Source organism: Monodelphis domestica, chromosome 1 (assembly GCF_027887165.1).
Source record: "Monodelphis domestica isolate mMonDom1 chromosome 1, mMonDom1.pri, whole genome shotgun sequence".
In the NCBI taxonomy this organism is placed as follows: domain Eukaryota; kingdom Metazoa; phylum Chordata; class Mammalia; order Didelphimorphia; family Didelphidae; genus Monodelphis; species Monodelphis domestica.
In genome coordinates this window covers 473168390-473193935 of record NC_077227.1, presented here as the reverse complement: position 1 = coordinate 473193935, position 25546 = coordinate 473168390, and the positions used below count along the sequence as shown (strand labels likewise).

General features: G+C 38.5%; 1 protein-coding gene across 7 annotated transcripts in view; it reads right to left on the bottom strand.

Annotated features, from left to right (window-relative positions):
• The window catches only part of SNAPC4 (small nuclear RNA activating complex polypeptide 4), a 59664-nt gene extending 34617 nt beyond the window's left edge, over positions 1-25047 (bottom strand). The window contains exons 1-9 of one of the 7 annotated variants that reach the window (XM_007475314.3): positions 24715-25047; positions 10167-10314; positions 7468-7508; positions 6217-6378; positions 4687-4812; positions 4218-4296; positions 2479-2560; positions 867-971; positions 700-772 (exon numbers count right to left, since the gene is read on the bottom strand). In XM_007475314.3, coding sequence (XP_007475376.1) covers positions 700-772; positions 867-971; positions 2479-2560; positions 4218-4296; positions 4687-4812; positions 6217-6378; positions 7468-7508; positions 10167-10305 — 807 coding nt within the window. In that variant the 5' untranslated portion in view covers positions 10306-10314; positions 24715-25047. Of the gene's footprint in view, positions 1-699; positions 773-866; positions 972-2478; positions 2561-4217; positions 4297-4686; positions 4813-6216; positions 6379-7467; positions 7509-10166; positions 10315-23970; positions 24652-24714 lie in introns of those variants that run through there. The other 6 variants (XM_007475313.3, XM_007475310.3, XM_007475311.3 and 3 more) reach the window with 6 other exon arrangements.
• Positions 25048-25546: the final 499 nt, after the last annotated feature.

Sequence of the window (25546 nt, the reverse complement as noted above, 5' to 3'; positions counted from 1 at the left end):
CAGAAAGAATTAGGATGAAAAATGATATCCACCTCCAGAGAAGGAACTGATAAAACTTCAAACAGACTGAGGTATATTAAAAAAAAATTTTTTTTAGTATTATTATATTATTGTTTTATTTTCTTTTGCAAAATGGTTAATATGGCAATTTTGACTCTTGGCAAGTAACTTAGCCCTGCTTACCTCATTTTCCTCATCTGTAAAATGAGCTGGAGAAGGAAATAAACCATTCCAGTAAATTTGCCAAGAAAACGCCAAATGAGGTCACGAAGGTCACAAACAGACTAAACAATATGGAAATGTGTTTTGCATGACATCATATGTGTAAATAAAATCAAACTGCTTGCCTTCTGATGAAGGGAAGAGGGATGGGAGTGGGAAGGGAAGAATTTAGAACTCAAGATTTAAAAAAATTATTGTTAAAAATTTTTACATGAAATTGGAAATATTTAACGAAATAAAAATAATTTTAAAAAGAAAGAAAGAGGCTAGGCAAGGGAAGGTCATCCCCACTACTAAAGACAAAATTAAAAGTTCAGAACCTAAAAGTGTGTCAGGAGTAACACACATGCAACAAAAAGCAGCGTATTTTCTTAGTCTGATGCCAACAATAGCAACACTGCCAAATTTTCCTATTCCTCCATGATACAATGCTCTGTTTGCTCCTAGGATAATTTAAATTTCATCATATCTACTCACATTAATGTTGGAGATCTTCTCCCAATCCCTTTCATCCAGTCTGTCCCCCAATAAAGACTCTTCCGGTAGCTGACTAGAATCAGGGACAAGAGAAATATCATTAATGCTGGCATATCTATTACTATTTACAGGCGAAGAAATTATGGCACAGTAAAGTCTCATCTCACTTGATATCCTCAATTTCCTTCTCAGTGTTTTTAATTTGCTTCTCCAAAATCTGCTTCTCCACTGAGTCACTGACTTTGTCAAGTTTTTGATTTAAGTATTCAAGCCTGTTGAAGAATTAGAAACATGATGAAGTGGGGATTAAAGTGAAAGAGATGGCAAGCTATGTTGTAATCTCTTTGGTAGAGGTTACTTTTCCATGCTATCACAAGGTGTTCTATGCAATCATGCAATATACAAGTTGGAAGTGATTTCACACATCATTTAATCCAGCTACTTCCAAACTATGATCCCCACAGGGGTCCCTGAGACACGTGGAAGACCTATGAGGTCAAAACAATTTTCATGATAATACTAAGATAGTATTTGCTTATTAAATACTCTTTCCTTTTCTAATAGATATTTGTGTGAGGCCAGATTTTCTTCATATTTGTCAGCTGAAATATATTGTAACAAATTGAATGTGAAAGTACATGTGAGAAACAGCTGTTTTTTGTTAAGTCAGACTTTAGAGATATTTGTAAAAACATAAAACAATGTCATTCTTTTTCACTAAAATTTTTTGGTTTTGGAAAATATAGCTATTTGTAATAAAAAGTTATTTTTGTTAACATAATAAGTTTATTATTATTTTAGAAGAATTAAATATTTTTAAAATGTATGAGTTTTCATTTCTAATATGGAAAATACTAATAGATATAATACAAAAATAAAAGCTCTTTGGGGTCTTCAGTATTTTTAAAAGAATAATTGGGGTCCTGAAACCAAAAGGTTTGAGAACCAATGATCCAGTCTGACATATATCTGAAGCAGGAAATCCCCCATACATCCACTAGCCTTAGTGCCCAATGATTAAACAAAGTCACAGAATCCTTCTAAGGCAAGGCAAGACAGGGAAAGGGATACTTTTTAAAAATCTGTAACTGCCTGTTTAAGTAAACTATAAATTTCAATTCAAAACAAATAAAAGATGGCAAAATCAAGTCCTCTCCACCATATTTCAACAGCCAACTTTTGACTGTTTTAAGCCACAAGTAGTGACAGATGTAAATTTGATCTTAGGTTTAATCATACTTGAAGGTACCTTTAAGATATCATCCAAACTAGACTGAAAAGATGGTCATTAACCATTTTACTTTTCTGATCCTAAATTTCAAACAAAGGCTTAAAACAAAGAGTAAACAAATCAAAGAGTAAAAATCAACATTTAAAACAATTATTCAAATGCTGCAGAGTATGCAGTCTTTAATAGTTGGCTAGTGCTGTGTACACAGGAGCAAAGTATCAATATAGTCATTTCAGTTAGTTAAAAACATGGGTTTTATAGAGTCTAAGTCTATGATGTAACATGTGAGATTTTTCTCTTTTCCAAGTACTATTCTTATCTTTCACTCCACTAATTTTCCATATTTATAATTAATTTCAAGCATTTACCCAAAGATTAGTTATTTTGAGTCATCCAAAATCTCTATGGGAAAAGAAGCATGAATACCCCATACCAATGAATTGCAATTTCCCTTATGTCTTTTGGAGACCAGCAAAGGAAACAGATATGGGAATTTAAACTGTAATCTAGAACTGGCTGGAAATTAAACATTTAAATAAATACCTTACTTTAATAACTTGGGTTGAAGTAATCGCTGCAGATGGTCACTTATCACCGACTTCCTAAGTAAAGTCTTTTCCCAAGTTTTCCCTGGAAAAAAATAGCATTACGTATTTGGGCAATGACCTTGAAAAAGGAGAGCTGATGAGGGATAAATAAGAAGGTCCACTCCTACCCATTACTATTTCATCTCATTAGGCTAGAATCTTAACAAAATTATGCTTCTCCCTTTTTTTTTTTTAAACCCTTACCTTCCATCTTGGAGTCAGTGCTCCAAGGCAGAAGAGTGGTAAGGCTTGGCAATGGGGGTCAAGTGACTTGCCTAGGGTCACATAGCTAGGAAGTGTCTGAGACCAGATTTGAACCTAGGACCTCTCATCTCTAGGCCTGGCTCTCAATACACTGAGCCACCCAGCATTTCCTCTGCTTCTCTTAAAACATGAAATTTCCTCATCAAAGCAGTAAGAGGCTAACTGAAAATAAAAAGGGAGAGCAGTAACAATACTAGTATTATACTACTTTATTTCTCCCAGATCTATAAATCCATTATGACAAGGCTTTATTAATTATAGGAAAGGCAGGAAGAGAATTTAGAAGCTAGTAAAAATGTGACATAACAGATATGGTGCTGCACCTGAAATCAGGAAGAATCAGTTTTCTGAGTTCAAATCTGGCTTCAGACACTTTATAGTTGTGTGACCCTCAACAAGTCACTTAACCTTGCAGGCTTCAGATCCCTCATTCGTAAAATGAGTTGGAAAAGGAAATGGCAAATCACTCCAAATCTTTGCCAAAAAAAAAAAAAATTAGGTCATGAAGAATTGGCAAGATTGAAAAAACTAAGTAACAAAAATGTGACTGGGCTGAGAGTACCTACTGTGAACTTTAGATTACCCCACCCTAGTCTAACAAAAACAGGAATGTCTACACTCATACTAAAGGATTAAGTATTTAGGAGGACGGACTATGACAGACATGTGCTAGCAAATGACAAATCAGAAACAACTGACAAACCCCTGGGCTGTCCTAAGTCAAGCTTAAGCTACCATTGGTACATGTGAGATGCAGGAAAGTGATATAAACACCATCTATATATTTCGTGTCACTTCCTCTCTCTGGCCTCTTTGGCGGTGGAGAGGTGGCTGGTGGCAGAATGCTGAGCATTTCAGCATCTTGGTGTGGAGGCAGCTATTATCCGGGTTAGCGGTGAGTTTTCCTTGATACCATACTGGAAGAAGTCTAGTAACCTAGTTCAGGTGAGGCGTCTTCTCTGAGCTCTCTTGGAGTTTTAGGTTGATTCTTTCCTCCTTTGCCTTCCAAACACTACCCTCTCAAAAAAAGCTTCTAATCTTCAAAGACCTCGTGGTGGAGGATTTTGAACTCCCCCGGCACAGGCCAGGTGGGAGAAATCCTATACCTTTCCCTATCTCTTCTTATTTTTTCCCTCTATATTAATTAAACCACCATAAATTTCCAAGCTGACTTGGGTATTTTATTTGGGACATTCCCTGGTGACCAAAATTAATTTAGATTAGGTCACAACCCTAAATTATCCTTACACTACACAGTTATAAGTAAATGTATGTCTGCAATTGCCCTATCTTCCATAAGGGTCACAACACTGATCAGCTTGAGTCAAAGCTCCAAAAGAAAACCTCAAGGAAGAGAACTAACAGCATCTATCTATTGGTAAAAGTAAAGGTTAATTTACGTCTGGTATAGTCATCAAGTGACCCCAAATTCTTACATTTGGTCACAATCAGTTCTTCAAAAGACTTGATGCCCTGTGTAGCCTTTTCCCGGGTATCTTCATTGGCTGGAGGTCCCTGTTGGAAAATATCATGTAGGTCAGTGCTTACTTACCTAAGCAGTCAACACAAGTACATCTCAGGATCCCATGCTAATGGTCAGTTTCCCTTCATTTGAGATGTCATAGAGCAGTGATGGCAAACCTTTTAGAACTTTTTAGGGACTCAGTGCTGTGCCCCACCCTGCCATTACATGCCATGCCCTGCCCCCCCCCCCCCATTGCATGCCATGCTTCATCCTCTGCATTCAAGGGCGGGGCCAGGCCACAGGTTGGCCAAGCCAGGGCTGAGCTCCACTACTTATTAACCAAAATGAATTAAAGGATATCCACATATAATAGTAATTCTAAAAGAAAGTACAAAATCCACATTCTTTTCACAACCAAAGAAGAGGCACAAGTTACTCACAATTCCTGTGACCTTATCCTTGAAGTATGGCTTCATAAAATGACCCACAAACACATTTGAAGGGAGGCTCTTTCCATCTTTTGTCTTTGAGGCTTTGGAACCAGCCAGATCCCACATGACTTCTTCCTGTGACATAGACACAGATAGATGGGAATTCCTCCAAGTAATTAATATGAACTCACTGGGACCAATCAAAACTGGCCCTGGGATCAGAAAGAAATTCAATCAATTAACAAGTATTTATTTAGTGCTGAACTCCATGCCAGGTATGGGAGATAGAAATACAATGAAACAATCTCTGCTCTCTTGAGGAGCTTACATTCTAATACGGGAGATAACAATTACATAAATGAATAGACAGAAAAGAAGCCTAAGGAGAACTATAAAGTAGTTCAATATAAAGTGATTTGGGGGGAAGGTAGCAGTAGCTGTTAAAGTAAGGTAGAGATGAGAAGGAAGTGCATTCCTGGAATGAATATAGGAGATGGAATAGTGTGAAGGACAGAGAGGAAGCTATTTTGGCTGGATTGCAGAGTGGAGATAATGAGGTTGGAAATAATGGCAAGTTGTGAAGAAGATTTTACAGTTGATCCTGGAGGAAATAGGAAACCACTGGAGTTTTTTGAGCAAGGGGATGATACAGTCATACTGCTAAAGGAGAAACATTTTGGTAGCTTGAAGGAAGAGGAATTAAAATGGAGAGAGACTTGCAGTAGGGTGACCAATTAGACAGAAGTTACAATAACCCAGGCAAGAGGCAATAAGTTGGTAGTTGTATAAATTTAAAGAAGGGTCAGAATTGAAACAGGTTTTGGAAGCAGAAACAACAAGATTGATGACCAACTGAATATAAAGAGGGGGAATACGGAATCAAAGAAAATGTCAAGATTATGAACTGGGAAATGGGAAGAATCATGGCATCTCTGAAAGAAACAGGGAACTCTAATAAAAGAGCAGTGGGTTTGGGCAGAAAAGTAGTATGTTCTATTTTGGACATAGTGAGTTTCAGAGGTCAACAGGACATCTAGTTAAAAGCCTACTAGGCAATTAACTGGTGATGCTGGATTGAAAATTATGTAAGATTAAAAATTAATAGCCAAATACTCTAAGTATTATATTTTATAAAGTTTATTAATAATAACTTGAAGCAAAAGGAAAGTGATAGCCTCAGTAAAGAAAAGAAGCTTCCTAGGACCACACCCTTGGGGGGGTGGGGGTGGACACAGAGCACCATCAGAAAAAGAGCCAGAGGGCAGGACTACACACACAAGGAGGCAACTTGGAGACAAAAAGGAAAGGATTGCTGGGTAATGTAGTTCAGAGGTACAAAATTTCTATTTACACAAACTTGAAGGACAGCGTGGGATAGGGCCATGTTGGACATCACTGACACAGAGATCTCATTTAAGTTAGACAACTGGTACCATCACACACAACTACACTCATAAGCATGGAAAAGGCTGGAGGTTTCCCTTGGTTTAACCCTATCTACAAATTCAGGAATGCATTCACCCCCATCATCAGTCATACCTGTTGCTCTTTATTCTGAGCCAGCAGCAAGTCAATTTCTGCTATCTTCTCCTGAAGGACTTCTTGATATACCATGTTCAACTGTAAACAGGTCTCTGGGTCTTTGGGAAGGGCTTGGTCCTTTGAGTCATCTTCATCGCTTTCTCCCCAACTTTCTTCCTCCTGATTAAAAGCAGAAAATCATGTGCAGGAAAATGAAATATAATCCCCCTCTGAACTCTCTACTTCCAGCTTCTGACAAGCTCCTCTTCCTGAATCAATGTAATATCCTCTCTTTCCTTTTGTGTTGACTTTCTATGATTGTTTTACAGACCAGTACCGTTCAGATATACTTAATACTAGAAGTTTTCATCACACTCTCAAGGAATTACAGAATCTCAGAACTGGAAGTGATCTTAGATGTCATCTGATTCAAGCCCCACCCAAAGCATGAATCCCTGTTATAATATAGCTTACAAGTGGACATCTAATATCAATTTGAACATCTCCAAGATACTTTTTCCTCCCAAGGAAGTCTTGATATTAGTTTCCCAGGAGGTGTCACAACAAAACAAGCTTTCCTTCCTGTTTCAATTCTGGGTCCTTCACTACATGAAAGTTTTCTTCAATCAAGGGCCTATGCCAGAAGTAAGATTAGAAAGCAGATTCCAGATGGAAATAAGGAAGGTTATCTAGTCCAAGTCCTAACAGGTATACCAACCCAAATTTTAAATGGGTTAGAAGCCAGGGATCTTAGTGTAGCATTCTCAGCAAACAATAGCTATAGTTTTTTGGTTAAATGATGCTTGCCATCATCTGTACCACAAGTTTCCAAATACAAACTTGGAGTTAGTTCACATACCACCCAAATTTTAAAGTGCAGCTTAATAAGTTGCTGTATGCATCTTTATGTCTGTAAATTGATCTTGGTTTCACAATAAACTAAACACGAGCTAACATAAATATGGAAGTTGGAAAAGTACTGCATATTTCAAGAATGAATGGATATTTATGGTGAAGCATAAGATAATTTGGCCATCCTGGGAAAATACAAAAGTCTTGTGTATTTTAAAGATGTTGTCTTACTGAAACCTGAAAATTCTTTCTATTTCATTCATCCTATGACCTCTCAGAAACATTTACATATGCACAAATTCTCCGTCCCTGAAGATTTCTGACAAGCCCAAATGGATCCCAGAACATTCTGCCTCTTTCCTCTCTAATGACATAGAGGACATCATCAGTTAGTGATGGGTAAGGCAGTTTGGTTACCATAGGAATGTGTTCATCCCAATCGTCATCTTCCAGGGAATCTGTTAGAAATGCAAGTAAAGAGTTTAGGTGAATGAATGGTGAAAACATGATATACTACAAAGTCATATGCCATACTTGGATAATGAGTTTTTCTACACCCTCTGCTCATGCATGGGTTTTGGTTTTTTTTTTAATTTATGTATATGACTGGAATCACATTATGATGACAGGTATAGTCACTTCTTTGAGGGCAGAGGCTGTATCTAATTTATTTTATGAATCTTCACTGCCTAGCAAGTGTTTTGTATAGAATAGGTATCTAAATACAAGTTTAAACAGGCAATAAGTAAAATAAGCTTTTATGATATTCCAGGAACTGTGCAAAATGCTGGTGATACAAAGACAACAGTCCCTGCCTTCAAAAAGTTTACATTCCTTTGAGGAAATATATAAAATGAATACAAAGTAGTTTGAGTAGTACACTATCAGAAAGCTGGGCAGAGAGGAAAGGGGAGAAATCAGGGAAGTCTTCAAGAACTAGGTGCTGAGCTGGGTTTTGAATGAAACCAGGGATCACAAGAGGCAGAGATGAGGACGAAATGCTTTCCAGGCATGGGGGAAAAGTCAGTGTAAAGCTATAGAGACAGGAAGTGGAGCATCATGGGTACAAAAGAGCTAGTAAACCATTAATATCTGGATTACAAAGTGCATATTAAGGCATAGTATCTGTAAAAAGACTATAAAGGTAAGCTGTAAGAACTTTAAATGTTGGGAACTTATAGTTGATCCCAAAGGTAAAAGGGAAACTCTGGAATTAATTGTGTAGAAGATGTGACATGATTAGACCTGTACTGACTAGAGGGAAGAATATATGAGGCAAGAAGACCAATTAGAAGACTAGAATAAAAGTCCAGGCATGAAGTGAGAAAGACTTGAACTGAAGTGGTAGCTTGGGAGTAGAAAAAATGGGACATATTTGAGGAATGCTGTGACAAGAAAATTATACGATTTAATAAGTAACTGGATATGTCTGATAAGTGAGAGTAGGCTAGAATTTATTTACATAGTGCTTCAAGAGTTTGCAAAGCACTTTTACATGTTATTTCATTATACACAATAATCATGTGAGGTAGGTGCATTACTATCCCAATTTTACAGAGGGGGGGAAACTGAAGCTGAAGGATATTAAGAGAGCAATTTGCCCAAGATTACATAGTTAGTAAGCATGTGAAGCAGGATTTGAACTCAGGTCTTCCTGCCTCTCAAGTCCAACAATTCTACCTACTGTACCATCTAGATTATAAACACAATAAATGAAATTATAAATATCTGGAATCAGGTTTTTTTAGAGCTCATTCCTGTAACATGTGATTTAAGGGTTGGCACAGGACAGGCATTTAATGCACAGTCTACCTGACATGCAAAACTAACATGATTTTGAATTATCCTTTAATGGTGAAAGAACCTGCCTCGATGAAGACAACTTGGGCACAGAACTACCTTGATAAACATGAACCTAGGTTCAACCCCTAAACCTTTTGGAAACAAATAGCATAATCAACAATCCCATTTCCTAAGATAAGAGGAACAGTCTTTTTTCTTCTTTTTCCTTGATTAAAGGATATAGTAATAGTAAAAAATTATAGTGATAGTAAAAAAGAAATAATAATACCCCCTACTCAAGGGGTAGCTAGGTAGCATAGAGGATAGAACACCTGGCCTGGAGTTGGGAGGACCTGGGTTCAAATCTAGCCTCAGACACTTCCTAGCTATGTGACCCTGGGCAAGTTATTTAATTTCCAATGCTTAGTCCTTCTTAGAACTAATACTAAGACAGAAAATAAAGGTTTAAAGTAAAGAAAATGGATACTAAATCTCAAAATATTTGAATCTTAAAATATATACTTATCATCAGTATCATCTTAGTCAAAAGCATGTAACTTTTTTTTTAAACCCTTACCTTCTGTCTTGGAATCAATACTGTGTATTGGTTCCAAGGCAGAAGAGTGGTAAGGTTTAGGCAATGGGGGTCAAGTGACTTACCCAGGGTCACACAGCTAGGAAGTGTCTGAGACCAGATTTGAACCTAAGACCTCCCGTCTCTAGGTCTGGCTCTCAATCCACTAAGCCACCAAGCTGCCCTCCCACATAAATTTTTTTTAAGTAAAAAATGATAAAAAAAATTCCAAATAGTTTAAAAGAAATCTGTACAAAAGTAATAATAAAGACAGATTCATTTGGAAGCCCAAAAGAACTTCTCAAACTTTGTACCTTCAAGGAGAATAACAGTGTGGTATGGCAGAAAAATTTTAGTCAGAAGACCTTGAGTTCAAATCCCAGATCTGCCACTGACTACCTGTGTAACCTTAGACATGATAGGATTGGCAAAGATTGGTCTTTAAGGTTCTTGAAATTTCTACACCTATATTTATGAGAGGTAGTACAGAAGATGGAGTGCTGGCCCTGCAGTCAGGAAGACTCATCTTCCCAAGTTCAAATTTGGTTTCAGACTTACTAGCTTGTATGACCATGGGCAAGTCATTTAGTCCTGTTTGCTTCAGTTTCCTCATCTGTAAAATAAGTTGGAGAAAGAAATGGCAAACCATTCCAGTATCTTCGCCAAAAAAACTCCAAATGGGGTCACAAAGAGTTGGACATAACTGAAATGACTAAACAAAAATGATCTGTGACAAGAAGAAAGTCAGGTATAAACTCACCTGCTTCTGAAGTAGAATCAAGATTCGAATCAGAGACAACCACTTCAATTGTTGCAATGTTAGGATCCAAAATCTTTTCCAGATTCTTGATTTGTTTTGTTATCTTCTCTCTTTCTGCAACTAAATCCATGTCTGACATAACTTTGGCCTGCTCCCAAAATACAATAAGCATTAATATTAACATACGGTTCAATTAATTTCTTAATTTTTGAGATGAATGTGGCTACAGTACATTTTAGATGGAAGAACTTTTACTTTAACAATGACTTCATTATATTTCATAAAGAGGCAAAAATTAACTTAGTACAACATCACTCCCAATAAACTGTAACAATGCAATCTTTCCCTACTTTGAACTTAATTCAATATTTCAAGAATTTTCTGATTTCAGTATGGGTACTCCTTCTAGCCACACAGATCACAATCCTTCTGTGACAGCAAACAGTCTTTGAAAATTCCTGTGGACCACTACTGCACTGCAGAGCTTTGAATTGATCTAATCATAGTGGAAAGCAATTTGGAACTATGTGCCCAATATGCATGGGCACATTTGACCCAGTGATACCACTACTAGGCCTATGCCCCCAAGAGATCAAAGAAAGAAAAAGACTCATGTCTATTAAAAATATATCTAGCATAGCTCTTTTTGTAGTAGCAAAATCTGAAAAGTAAGGGGATTCCCATCAACTAGAAAATGGCTAAGCAAATTATGGGGCAGTTTCTGAGAAAAGTAGAAAGACCTAAGTGAACTGATATAAAGTGAAGTGAACAGAAAGAGAATAACAATCTATACAATATCTACACAACCCTGAAAGACTTGAGAACACTGATCAATATAATGACAAACCATGATTCCAGATATCTGAAGATAAGGCTTACTCTCCACCTTCTGCAAGAGAGCTGATGGACTCAAGATGTAGAATGAGACATACATTTTTGGACATGACCAATTGGGGAATTGGCTTTGAGTGTGCATATGAGGGTTTTCTTTTCCTCCCTCTTAAAAAATGTTTATTAAAAAGGGGTGAGCAGTTGGAGGGTGAAAAATCAAATGCTTGTGAAATGAACAAAATAATAAAATCAATTTTTAAAAAACTGTTAAAGTGAAATAATCTAAGCATTCTGGAAAGCAATCTGGAATTATGCCCAAAGGGCTATAAAACAATGCATATCCTTTGATCTAGTAACATCACTAGGTTTATTCCAAAAAATGGGAAAGTACTTATTTATACAAAAATATTTATAGCTACTCTTTCTGTGATAGCAAAGAATTGGAAACTAAAGGGATATTCCTCAACTGGGGAATGGCTGAACAAATTATGGTATATGATGATGATGGAATACTATTTTGCTATAAAGAATGATGAATTGGATGATTTCAGAAAGAGATGGAAAGACCTACATAAACTCATGCAGTCAAAGTAGAACACTGCACACAATAACAATATTGTGGAATGATCAAATGTGATAAACTTTGCTACTAACAGCAATACAATGATCCAGAACAATTCCAAGGGACTGAAGAAAAAGAATGTTACCCACCTCCAGAGAAAAAACTGTTGGGGTAGGAATGTAGGAATGCAGATGAAAACATCTTATTTATCATTTTATTAGGTATATGTTTTGGAGTTTAGGTTTCATAAGATTATTCACTTACAAAAATGAATAATAGGGAAATGTTTTGTATGATAATACATGAATATCCCATACTGAATTGCTTGCCAGCTCCAGAAGGGGAAAGGGAAGAAGAGAGGGAAACAATTTGGATCATATAACTTCAAAAAACTTATATGGAAATTTGTTATTAAAATAAAAATAATTAAAACATTAAGAAATGAATCATGTGATCAACTTGACAATGAACACTCCAAATTTAACAAGGTTAGGTGTTGGACAATATAGTTTTTTTTGCTAGACTTGCATTCTAAACTTTTGAAGCATTCCCCAAATGTCACACATTCTATCAATCTCAAAATACACACATATATATATTTTAAACACTTACCTTCTGTCTTGGAATCAATACTGTATTGATTCCAAGGCAGAAGAGTGATGAGGGCTAGGCAATGGGGGTTAAGTGACTTGCCCAAGTAGGTAGGTGGGAAGTGTCTAAGGCCAAATTTGAACCTAGGACCTCCCATCTGTAGGTCTGGCTCTCAATCCACTAAGCCACCCAGCTGCCCCCTCAAAATACATATTTTTAAAATGGACCTTTCAATTTTCTTTTTCAGATCTAGACCTGTAATCTGTATGGGAAGCTCTCAGTATGGAAATTTCATTCACTGATGTAAATATACAATTAATAAGATCAGAGAGATGCTTGGGACACTAAGCAATTAAATGATTTGCTACTAGTATGTATCAGAGGTGAGGCTATGTCTTCCCAACTCCAAAGCTGGCTTTCTATCTACTCACTGGGCCTCTGTGTATGTAGATAAAAGCAAATTGTATGTAATTTCTTATAGACAAGTAAAAGAATGTTTTATTTTGAACCATGCATATTTAACACCTGAAGAAAAAGACAAGTTACAAAATATCGGTACATTTTCTACTCCCCCCTCCTCACTACCTCAGAAGAGTTATTTAGCACAGTACTAAATGATAAGTAAGTAGGTTTTATTTTGTTCCTTGCCTAGACTGAACTCTTAACTCTGGCAACCAACTACACTTAACTTTAGTCCACAGACCAAGACTCTAAATGCAGCCACAGGCTGACTCTCACCTAACTCGGGAAATCAATTATACCCTTAATAGTCATCCTACAAATGGAGAATTAAGGAAACTGAATCAGAGTTTACTGCAGCCTTTGTCTACCCTGAAGTGAGGACTCCAAATACATGTCTTGATGGCAGAGTAGTAATATTGTCTTTCCAGGCTTCACTCTGTACCTGGTACCCTGCCTAGTTTCAACTCCAGGGAATAAATTGTTCCTCTCAAGTTAAGTTCATCACTTCTTTTTTTAAAGGACTTGTTTTCAATTTATTTATTTAATAATGTTTTCCCATGGTCACATGATTTATGTTCTTTCCCTCCATTCCTTCTCCCCTCCCCCCTGCCAATGAGCAATTCCACTGGGTTTTACATTTACATTGATGAAGACCTATTTCCATAGTATTAATATTTGCAATAGAGTGATCATTTAGAGTCTACATCCCCAATCGTATCCCCATCAAACCATGTAATCAAGGAAATATTTTTCTTCTGTGTTTCTACTCGCACAGTTCTTTCTCTGGATGTGGATAACCTTATAACTTCTAATGTCACCACCAACCTACTAACTCAAGCCTTGACTGATACCACCACCCTCAGACTCCTCTCCCCTCTGATTAAGAGGGCTGGAAGGTAGCATACGAAACACCTATCAAAGTCTTGCTTTATTGAGGGCAGAAATTGAATTTTTGAGCTCACTCCACTTTCCATTTGCTACTCTCTCTGGTTTAACTTGAGGCAACATGATGCCTCCAAGCTCAGTACCATTTGTTATGTCCTCCTGCTCCATCTCTCTTTTGTGTATTTTAACTCCCCAGTTAGACTGTAAGTTCTTTGAGGGCAGGGGCTGCTTTAAAAATTGTTATTGGAACCCCAATATTTAGTACAATGTTTGGCACACAGGAGCTTAATAAATGTTTAATGAATTGGACTGATGAAGAGATGAGCAACTGAATTCAAGTCACTATAAGTTTTGTCCCAAAAAAGCAACTTCTCTTAATGACATGTGTTTGGTCTCTCTCCAAATTCTTCTTTCAAATCAAGAGGATGAAAACATAGACTTTAAACTCCTTTAAAGTAAGGACTATGAGAGAGGAGAGGGAAGAGGGGAGAAAAACAACATGGATCATGTAACCATGGAAAAAATATAAATAAAATTTAAAATAAAAAATAAAGTAAGGATTATATCTCATTTCATTTTTATATCTTTCAATGTCACATGCACAGAAAGGATTTTTAAAAGTTCTACTGAATGGACCGATCCTTGGTTTTCCCAAGAAATAAAAGCCAACACTGCCAAAAATAATCAGTGCTACCAGCAATGAACTCACAGGCTTGGACCTCTGTCATTGCCCCTAGATTTCGCATAGGTTTTTTTTAACTAGGCTTATGATTTCATTGAAACAGGAAACTCCAAATGAAAAAACTCACTCTACTAATGCAGATTTGTACCTGGTCTGCAATTTTAGTCTTTAAAAGATACCTGGGACACAGAGAAGTTAAGTGATTTACTCAGTATCACACAGCTAGTGTATGATAGAGGTAGAGGTCAGCTCTCTATTCACTATGCCATGCTGCCTTCCAAGGATTTATCTTACTCTGTCCAATTTTATATGACATGAATTTGCAGGTATAAACTACCCAGCTCCATGAACAAAGGACATTAAGGGAAAAAATAAAAAGTCTAGTCACTGCCCTCATAAGGATAACAATGTAATAAAGAACATCAACAAATGACTTAGTCATTGTATTAGAGCTAACGGACTTAGGAGTGTTAAATTAATGGTTGGACTGAATAGATTTAATTGGTTGCCAGGGATTTAATTACTAAATCCCCAAAATTAATTACTAAAGTCAGCCTTAACACTCACCACATGTCAATTCAATCAGAAGATTCTTTATCAGCCTTAACTCCAGTAGTACTGCTTCTTACAGGAGGTTTCACTCCAAGTGTGAGTCTTCATTCCAAGTGTCCCTCTCCACTCCAAGTGTGTCTGTGTGTATCTCTGTTTCCACTTTTAAAGACCTTTTTCTCTTGTGTCACTTCCCCCAAATTTTTACGTCTACCAATCACAGCCGATGCTCCACTTCAGGACTGCCCACTCTTTCACACGTGGGTCACAGACCTCCCACTAAATGTATGATATGGGTGTTAACACCTTTTTGTGGATAAAATCCAAAATGGGTAGATCTCCATTCTCAGTAAGTACTGTAAGAACGGTAAGTACTGTTCTTACATTTTGGGGAATTAAAATCTAGAAATAGATGGGGTTACAATTTAATCTTCACAATCAAGGGAGAGCTAAGTACCTTCATTGTTACAATCAGGAGAGAGCCAAATCCAATCTCCACAGAAGTCAGGTGTATATTCCAATGTCAACCCTAACACTTACTTGTTGTGTGACCTTGGCCCTTGGTGTTTTCCTTTTCTTGGTCTCAGTTTCCCTGTATACAAAACAGGGTTAATATTTATACTCCTTGGTTCCCCAGGTCAGTCAAATGAGATAAGAGATATGAGCATGCTTTGAAACTGTAAAGTACCTGATAAATGAACTATTAATTTGTAAATTCATTACCAGCTTTTAAAAAACATGAACTAATTATATATTTTTTAAATTCAAGCTGAAAGTATTTCCTTGTGGAAAGTATCATAGAACTAATTTATATATTACATGTGTGTTTCCACGTTCATTAAATAACTTTTTAAATGAAACGTTTTCAGCTGTTATTTAACCTAGAAGAATGTAAGTTCTTAAGAGCAGGGATTTGCTGTATTTGTATATTTTTAACCTCAGCATCTAACATAGGGCCTAGCACATAGTAGGTGCTCAAAAATGCTTTTTCTTCTTCTTTTTAAAGAATCCTACTCTGTCTTAGAATCAATACTAAATATCAATTCCAAGGTAAAAGGTCTAGACAATTGGGGTTAAGTGATTTGCCCAGGGTCACAAGCTAGGAAATATCTGAGGTCAGATTTGAAGCCAGGACATCCCATTTCTAGGTCTGGCTCTCTATCCAATGAGTCAACTACCTGTCCCCCAAAAATGCTTCTTGCCTGAATTTTTTTTGGGAAAAAGTACATGGATCAAACCCCTTCAGGCTAAATAACATGGTGAGCTTCTACTGAGAAAAGTACAAGTTACAAGAACTATGGCCTATGAGACAGAAGTCCTAAACACTAGTCTTGATTCTCTCACTTTAGTCACTAGCCCAATATGTCTGGATTAACTTGTATTAAATGGAAATAGTATTGGGCTCTCTTCTCTTCTCCCTTTATAGTTCTTCTCTTGGTGAACTCAGCAGCTGCCATAGATTCAATAATTAACTTTATGCAAATAAGATCTATTTATGCAGGCCTAACCTTTCTCATGATCTCTATTCTCATAACTACAACTGCCTATTAGACATCTCAAAATAGATGTCCTATAGACAGGCTCCCAATAGATCCAAAATTCATTATCTTTTCTCTAAAATGATCTTCCTTTTCTTAACTTACTATTATTGTCAAAGACATCATTATCTTACCAGTCACCCAGGCTGGTGTATAATAATCTATAATCTAGGTATCATTCATATGGGTTGAAATGTCCCACTAATCCTGCCAAGTAGTTAAAAACAATCAAAAGAACATAGAAACAATAGCTGGGCCACCTTTCAGATAAGACCTATGGGTTGGTTAGAGTTATGAAAAAACTTCTTATATCACATAACCTAAGTCCTTGGTTAAGGGGGTTCAGATTCCTAGTCACATAGGACTAGATTCAAGCAGTGCTCAGTTTCCACAATCACTGCTTTCCTTAGGGTCTGGGCAGAAAAAGAGCAAAATTTGACTTAAAGTTGCCCTGAGGTGCTTAATATATTATTAGCATCCCATTTACATTGCAATTTGTTCTCTCCCCACTACTACCACCACTGCATGGGCAAACAGAATGAACCATGGGTAAAGTGACATTAAACAGCAGGGAACAACCACCCAAATGAATGACTCCTTCCCTAGTCACTAATAAAAAAAAAAAGCATTCCTGGAACCTGTCAGGCCCAGTCTACCACCAGGTGTTTCCATTACTAAAACTACTCCATCACCATGGGTCTTTTTCATTACTATGATGAAACCACCCAAACCATTGCACTTATTCCCTAAAAACAATAAAACTTGCTTGACATGAAGATTGACTGAGTTGTCAACTATTTGGACAAGACCCTGATTTTGCTTCTCTCACATCATTTTTGACACCTAGCAAGGGGCCCCTTGTCATTTAGTTAGTGGAGATTGGCTTCTCCGTGAATGCCTCTACCAAAGCTGTCTACTACACTGACAAGAGTGGAGCTGAAGCCGCTATGAACTGGATCATGTCTCATATGGATGATCCAGACTTTGCAAACCCACTGTCCTGCCCGGCTCCAGGGGTCCTGGTTCTATTAGCAGTGGCTGACTCCACCATCAGAAGATTGTGTGGTTACTATTGTCTTCATGGGCTTCACCTAGAACAAGACCATTAACGCTCTTCAGGTTATGAACAATGATCTTGTACAGACTGTGGACTGGATCTTTAGCCACGTTGATGACCTGGATGCAGAGGTTGTTATGGATATTTCAGAGGGGCACTCAGCTAGATTCCACTTTTGAATCTGTGCTTATGGGACCCAAAGTCTGAGATAGTTCTATAAAGTATCAGCTCTTTGCCTTCATCAGTCACATGGATACTTCTACTATATGAGGTCATTATGCCTGCAATATCAAGAACAAGTGGGTTATCTACAATGACCAGGAAGCATCAGAGAAGCCACCTAAGGACCTGGGCTATATTTACTTCTACCAGAGAGTGACCAGTTAAGAGCCTACACTGTCTCACCTCCTCCTGAAAATGGAGGCAAAGCAGTAGACCACAGACCACTGGCATGAGGAAAGGCTGGATAGGGAAAGGAACCCCAGTTCTTCTCCTCATTCATCTTCTCTTTCTATCCCTTATAGCAGTGATGGTGAACCTTTTAGAGACCAAGTGCCCAAGCTGCCATCCCCTCAACCCTGCCCCTTACCCCAGACAGGGGAGGGAGGAAGTACTCCCATTGGGCTGCTAGGCAGATGCATGGGTGATGACAGAAATTTTCCCAGATGCTTGTGAAGAGGGGGAATGGAGCAGCTCCCTCTGGCACAAATGTGCCATAGGTTTGCCAACACAGCCTTATAGTATCCTTGAGATAGGCCTTGAGGAAATGGCTGAGTTAAGGGGAAATTTGGAATGTAGGGGTCATCCCTACATACTGAGGGCAAAGGGGGAAAGGATCTTCCCATAATGAGATCTTTTCAATTCCCCTTCTGTCTTCCACACCCTTTTCCACTCTGTTTTTGATTCTTGGTGTACCTTTGCTTAGACCCTTCAGGGAAGAGACAATGAATGTGAGAGAGAAAAAGTGTGCGTGTGAATGCAAGTGTGAGTGTGAGTGTGTGTGTGTGTGTGTGCGCACGCAGTTACACCCCACCTCCATTTCCCCTTGTTCCATCTTTGTGTACCTTCTTTTATGAGTGGGGTAAGGAAAAGTGAGAGGATATTGGATAACTCTCCCCACCTCTGTGCTACCAGTTTCTTCCACGCATCCCTCTCCTCTACAAAATGCCAAAGCACAAAGGTGAACAGAAGTCTAAAAGGTGAAAAAAAAATCCTGAGATAAGAGGCACCCCCTTGCTCTGTCCCCCTTACTTACTCCCTCCTTTATCTTTTTTCTTTCCATCCCCTGGAACACTAGTTTTGTTGAGGGTCTGGGTTGGGCTTCATGGCTGGCAAGTTCCTATTTGGAAGGGAGGCCCTACTAGAACCTTGTGTTTTAGAGTCTTGGCAGAGTTCGTTCTGGTGCTGCACCTGGGGCTAGGGCTGACAACTGCTGCACCTGTTTGAGGCCTGGCAGGACTCATGTCATCTCATGTCATCTCTCTCTCTCTCTCTCCATCTCTCCCTGCTCTTCTTTCCCAAACTTCTTTGGGACTCAGTCAGGAAAGAAAATGAAACCATTCAAATGATTGCCTTTTAACAAATGGCAATTAAAAAAACCTAAAAAAAGAAGCCATAAATCAGTGGTTCTCAACCTTTCTAATGCCGTGACCCCGCAATACAGTTCATGTTGCAGTGACCCCAAACCAAAAAATTATTTTGGTGGCTACTTCAAAACTGTAATTTTGCTACAGTTATGATTTGGAATGTAAATACCTGATGTGCATTATGTATTCTCATTGCTACAAATTCAGAGGTTGAGAACCGCTGCCATAAATAATCTGGTTTTAGTTAAAAGAATACTTTTGAAAGCAGACAGCTGCAAGATGAAGGACCAACTCTGCTCCTTACAGCTAAACTTAACTCTGGTCTTTAATAAATTCAGGTGATAATTTATCTTAGCTAAATTTGGTTCTTTTTATTATTACAAATTGAAAAAGTTAAGGCTAGCAAGTATGTGTTAATTTGTTTTGATTAATTTGGCTATATTGCTTTGTAGGAGAACCTTTGTTTTGTGTCCTGTTTAGTGTTATTTGTACATCTTCTACCTTGAAAGATTTCTAGAAAGTGAAAATGTAGTCAAACAGACTGCTAAACAGCTGAAGTCAAAAAGCTGGGAAAGATTATTGAACTTTCATACTTAAGAAAGTATTGTCCCTACATGTATAATCCAGTGGAATCGCTTGTCAGCTCTGAGAGGGGGGGAAGGAAGAGGGGATGGAAAGAACATGAATCATGTAACCATGGGAAAATATTATTAATTAATTTATAAAAAAAGAAAGTATTGTCCCAGTGAACAGAACTGACTCCCACCTTAGTGGAAAATTCGGTTATAAAGATCCTGCAAGTTTCTCTTTGTCATTATAACCTAGCCACCTTGGAATTACAGAGAGAACATGACAGTGAAGTTTTGGAGTACTACTCTGTAGAAGTTGTATTAGGGAAAATAAAAGTTAAATTCTGTACCCTTGAAGATTGCCCCATTGTTTTAGTGCAATTAAGGAAAGCTAGTTTGGAAGTAATCCCAGGATTGAACAAAACAAAAACAAAAATCCCTAGATATCTAGAGTAAAGGGGAAAAAATACAGGCAGTTTGCAGTTTAAATTTACCTCCTACTTCAGGAAAACATTTTACACCGTAACAACAATATTGCACAACAATTGAATGTTATAGATTTCACTATTAACAGCAATACAATGATCCAGAACAATTCTAAGGACTTATGAAAAAGAAATACTACCCACCTCCAGAGAAAAAACTGCTGGAGTAAGAATGCAGATGGAAGCATATGATTTATCACTTGTTTGATTGGTTATTTGTTTTAGGGTTTGGATTTTATAAGATTATTCACTTACAAACATGAATAATATGGAAACATGTTTTGAGTGATGTGAGTTTTAATTTATTAGCAAGAAACTGAAGTTTACCTTGCTCTCCCTGCCCTGCCACAGGTCACCCAATCATGCAACCCCATTTCACCTTTTTCTGGTATTTAAAGGGCGGGGGGGGGGCACATTGAAGCCTTGGCACCCCAAGTCTTAGCATAAAAGCATGGAGACAATTTCCACCTGTTAAGATCCTCTAGCTATAATATGGATGTGGTTGTGAGAGGCTATCAGGTCACACTCCTCACTCTGTGGAGGCCCTCCTTAACTCATATCAAACACAGCATTTTTGAGCTAACATGCTGGATTTGATTTATCACTTCTGTTTTATGATTAATAAGATTTTATTATTTGAAGTAAAAATTCTTGAGACTACAACTAATAATATTTTGAGTCCTGAATTCAGGTTCAGTTGTCTGATAAAACAGAAACTACTGAGAAGTGTGATTCTGAATAATGATAGGTGAAAGCCCTTATCTGGAAAAACTTGAGAGAACAATCTCAGCATAGCTAAGATGGGATCCTCCTGATTTACAGGATGTTCCTGGAGGGTATGTGTTCCCACCTAATTATTCTTGAGTCTGACTGTGAGGTGGAATTGCTACTGAGTGAATGATTGTCAACCATGACTCTAACTGGACTCAAACAGAATTGTGTTGATGCTGTTATAATCCTGTCCCTGCTTTTTCCTTTTATAGCAAATTTCTATAATTAAAACAAGTGGTTAATAGAAGATATGAGCCAATGCAAATATGTAAGCTGTTTTCAATCTGAATCTGTAGGGAACAACTAGAGTAAATTATTACTTGGACTTGTCATCTGCCTATTAATACATAGTCCATCAGAGTCAGTGCATTTGAATACACATGTTTTACTATAGGCAACCTATTTGGTATACACATATTCTCGATATACAATTGAGAGATACTTAAGTGTAAGTGTAACTCCATCCCAAGTTTTTGTTTCAATTTTAGTACAATCTTTTGTAAGTTAATTCATTTGTATAATGACTGAACCTAGGGAAGGAGAAATTTATTTGCAAAAATCTCTTGTTGCTTATATGTGCAGCCATAGGGCTAGATCTCAAATAGCATCTGATTCTCCTAAAGCAGTGGTTCTCAACCTTTCTAATGCCATGACCCTGCAATACAGTTCCTCATGTTGCAGTGACCCCAAACCAAAAAATTATTTGGGTGGCTACTTCAAAACTGTAATTTTGCTACAGTTATGATACAGAATGTAAATACCTGATATGCATTATGTATTCTCATTGCTACAAATTGAGAGGTTGAGAACTGCTGTCCTAAAGGAACTGGAAATGAAGGAGATTTTCCCTTGTTGTGATATATGACATTATTATAACTATGCCCCACTTCTTCCTTTCATAGAAAATTTCTATCTTCAAGATAGATAAGAAGTAGAAGTTTTTTTTAAGTACTGGAACATCTCTGAGTTACTATAATAGAGTGCAAGTATGAAAAAATCTTGGAATTTAAGTGGTGAAACTGTAATACAGGAATGATATTCTCCAAATGCATTTAGTATGGAAAGAAGAGTTCATTTTACAAATTAGGCCCTCATAAACTTTTAAAGATTTTTATGTCATGTAAATAGCAAATGGTATGCAAAACCGAAATTCTCTGAAGTTTCAGGGATACAGAAACATATTGAAGAGATTGTACTAAATTGTGTTGTCTTGTTACTGGCAGAATTTGACAGATTTTAATCTAGGAATCTCTACGAGTGATTTGGAACCAGAGAAGCAAAGCCTCCTTCAAAGCTGTCTGGATGATCATCAAAACAATCTGGTACTGGTTAAGAGATAGAAGGGTGTACCCATGGAATAGACTGGGGATAAATGACCTTAAGCAATCTAGTGTTTGATAAACCCAAAGATCCCAGCTTTGGGGATAAGAATTCACTATTTGACAAAAACTGCTGGGAAAATTGGAAAACAGTACGGCAAAAATTAGGTTTAGATCAACATCTCACACCCTATATCAAAATAAGTTCAAAATGAGTATATGACTTAAACATAAAGAGTGATATTATCAGTAAATTAGGTGAATATAGAGTAGTTTAACTGTCATATTTATGGAAAAGGGAGGAATTTAAGACAAAATAAGAGATAGAGAACATTATAAGATATAAAATGAATAATTTTGATTATATTGAATCAAAGCTGTCTGGAGAATGAAGCCAATTCCAGAATGTCCAAGAGAAGATATCTAAGAACCACACTTTAAAGAGAATTCCTACAATCAGATGAACTGTTTTCTTTTCTCTAGACTAAGTATACAGTGCATTTGGTTCCCCTTTCTCTTATTTATATCCATACAGACTGCTGGAATACCATAATGGATCAGAAATACCACCCAGTATCCCATTGGGATTCCCTCAAATCCTTTGAGCATTTAGTGGTATTCCCTCATATCCTGTTTGTTCTTACTATTGCTTTCCTTGCTTTTTGGCCTTTACTTGTTTAATTGCTTTGTTAAATTTGTGGCCTCTTAACTTTCCCAATTCCAATTACAGATAATAGTGACTGAGCAACAAGTACACCTCTAATTGTTGAATACCGCTTCCATTCCCAGGAGTCTTGTGATAAACCCCATGCCACCAAATAATACAGGACTCTGTGCTCATCTCTGATCCTGTACCTCTACTCAGCAGGAAGTAGTTCCAGAAGACTGACCTTCACCTCTATCCCAGTTCTGGGCTTATATTATTTGCAGTGGGGAATGATGTGGGCTGAAATGTCCCACTAATCCTGCCAAGTAGCTGTAAACAATCAAAAGAACATGGAAACAATAGCTGGGACACCTTTCAGATAAGACCTATGGGTTGGTTAGATTTACAATTATGAAAAAACTTCTTATATCACATAACTTAAGTCCTTGGTTAAGGGGGTTCAGACTCCCAGTAATACAGGACTAGATTCAAACAATGCTCAATTTCTACAATCATTGCTTTCCTTAGGGTCTGTGCAGAAAAAGAGCAAAATTTGACTTAAAGTTGCCCTGAGGCCCTTAATATATCATGAGAATCCCATTTACGTTGCAGTTTGTTCTCTCCCCACCACCACTGCATGAGCAAACAGAGTGAATCATGGATAAGGCCATGCAGACCAAAGTGGACCAAGGGTAAAGTGACATCAAACAGCAGGGAACAACCATCCAAATGAATGCCTCCTTCCTTAGTCACTAATCAAGATAAAAAGCATTCCTGAAAACCTGTCAGGTTCAGTCTATCACCAGGTGTTTCCATTGCCAAGACCACTCCATCACCTCGGGCCCTTTCCATCCCCATGGCCAAACCATTGCCATTTTCCCCTAAAAACAATAAAGCTTGACTGACATGAAGATTGCCTGAGCTGTTAATTATTTGGACAAGACCCTGATCTCACCATCCCCGAATTAACATCTCTCTTTCTAACTTCCCTAACCACTCTATTGCCATGTCCTGTTTACATTAGTACCTTCTCTTACCATACAATGCCCCTGGCAAAAGCTTTCATTATCTCTAAACTGGCATTAAAATAGACTTCAGCATGATTACCCTATCACCAGTCTCTACTCACTCCAGTCCATCTGTCACTTAGCTGTCAAAATGCTGTTCCTCTCTCCCCTCCATTCAATAAACTACAGTGACTCCCAATGGCAGGATCAAATATAAAATCTTGTTTGGCTTTTAAAGCCCTTCATAATCTGGCCTCTTCTTACCTTTCTAGTCTTCTTACTCCTCTTACTTTAGTACTTAATGACATTGGCCTTGCTGTTCCTCAAATATGGCACTCCATCTTCCTACTCCAGGAATTTTCTCTGTTGTCTCTCCATGCCTAGAATTCTCTCCCTTTTAGCCTTAGCCTCCAGATTTCCTTCAAGTGTCAACCAAAATTCTTCCTGCAAGAAGCCCTTGCTGATCCCCATTAATGCTAATGACTTTCTTCTGTTGATTATCTCCAAATCATTCTGTATATCTCATTTATACAGTGTCTTCTGCCCCCATTAGACAGCTTCTTGAAGGCAAGACAGGGAAGGCTTTTGTCTTTCTTTGCTTGGCACAGAGTAGGTGTTTAATTTTACTTTGTTATTAAAGTTTTTTTAAATGCTTTCCTTTCAGCCCAGAGAGGTATCTGCAGATGAGGAAACAGGCCCAGAGATAAGTGACTAGCCTACGGTTACATTAGGAAATGAGCAATTGGGTTCGTTGTGGCTCCGTTGTTTGCATGTGGCTTTGAGCAAATCCCTCCCCTGGAAGCATTTTATTCTGCCCCAAATTGTCCTCAATTTCCATGTCGGGCCTCCTTCGACCTCTCCGCCTGGGCGTCCCTCTCCTCTTCATCTCGCATCCTCCCCACCTCAATCATTATTTCGCTTCAGGTATCTTCCTATCTCCCCCCGCCACCATCCCCTTCCCGTCTCACCCCAATCCAGTACCCGCTACCTTGGGGCGCTGCTGCTCACCTTTCAGCTCCAAAAAAACCGGGGAAAGACCCAGGTCAACGGTCTTCCGGCTTTGAGCGGAAGGTGCTCACGCCCCCTCTTACGTACCGGAAGGCCCGGCCGCGGCGCCAGCAGGCCGGTGTAAAGTCTGCGCAGCACTGGTCGCTGGCGTGGGAGGAGGCGGAAAAAGCCTTAATGCTGGGAGGCGGTAGGAACCCAAAGCGACCCTCGCCCAAAGAAGGATCTCTTCCTTTCCTTTCTTTTCCGGGTGGGAGGCCCCATCCCCGGGCAGTAGGATCTCCGACCGCAAGGTCGTTGGCTTCCCATCGCCACGGCGCATGCGCCAAATGACTTGGCCAGTGCCCAAGAGGCAGCGTGTCCCCGTGACTGCTACCGCGACACCCTGGTCACTTGAAGAGGCCGTGCGGGGCGGAAGTCAGTGAGACTTCAGTTACTGTCCGCTCTATGACAGCCCCTGGATGTGTAGCTCTGGGCACGGCACCACCCCTTTGCTTGCTTTGGGTCTCCAAGACCGGGTGCAGAAGTTGATTCAATTGGTCCGGAGCATTTCCTCCCCCGGGAGCTCTCGCACCAGAGAAATCATGATCCAGACCTTATCCCTGTGAGAGGCGCACCTCCTCACCACCCCGGAAGGTCGGGAAACCTCGCTTCCTTTAATACTGATGAAGAAAAGCACCCAGAGCCACACAGCCAATGATGAAGTCAGATCTTACAGTCAGGTCTTCGCTCATGGAAGCCAATGCTCCCCTGGCATCCGCCTGGCATCCGCCTGGCATCCGAGTTATAACGCCCGCCTGGCATCCGAGTCCTGTGGAATTGAAAGGACGAAGGG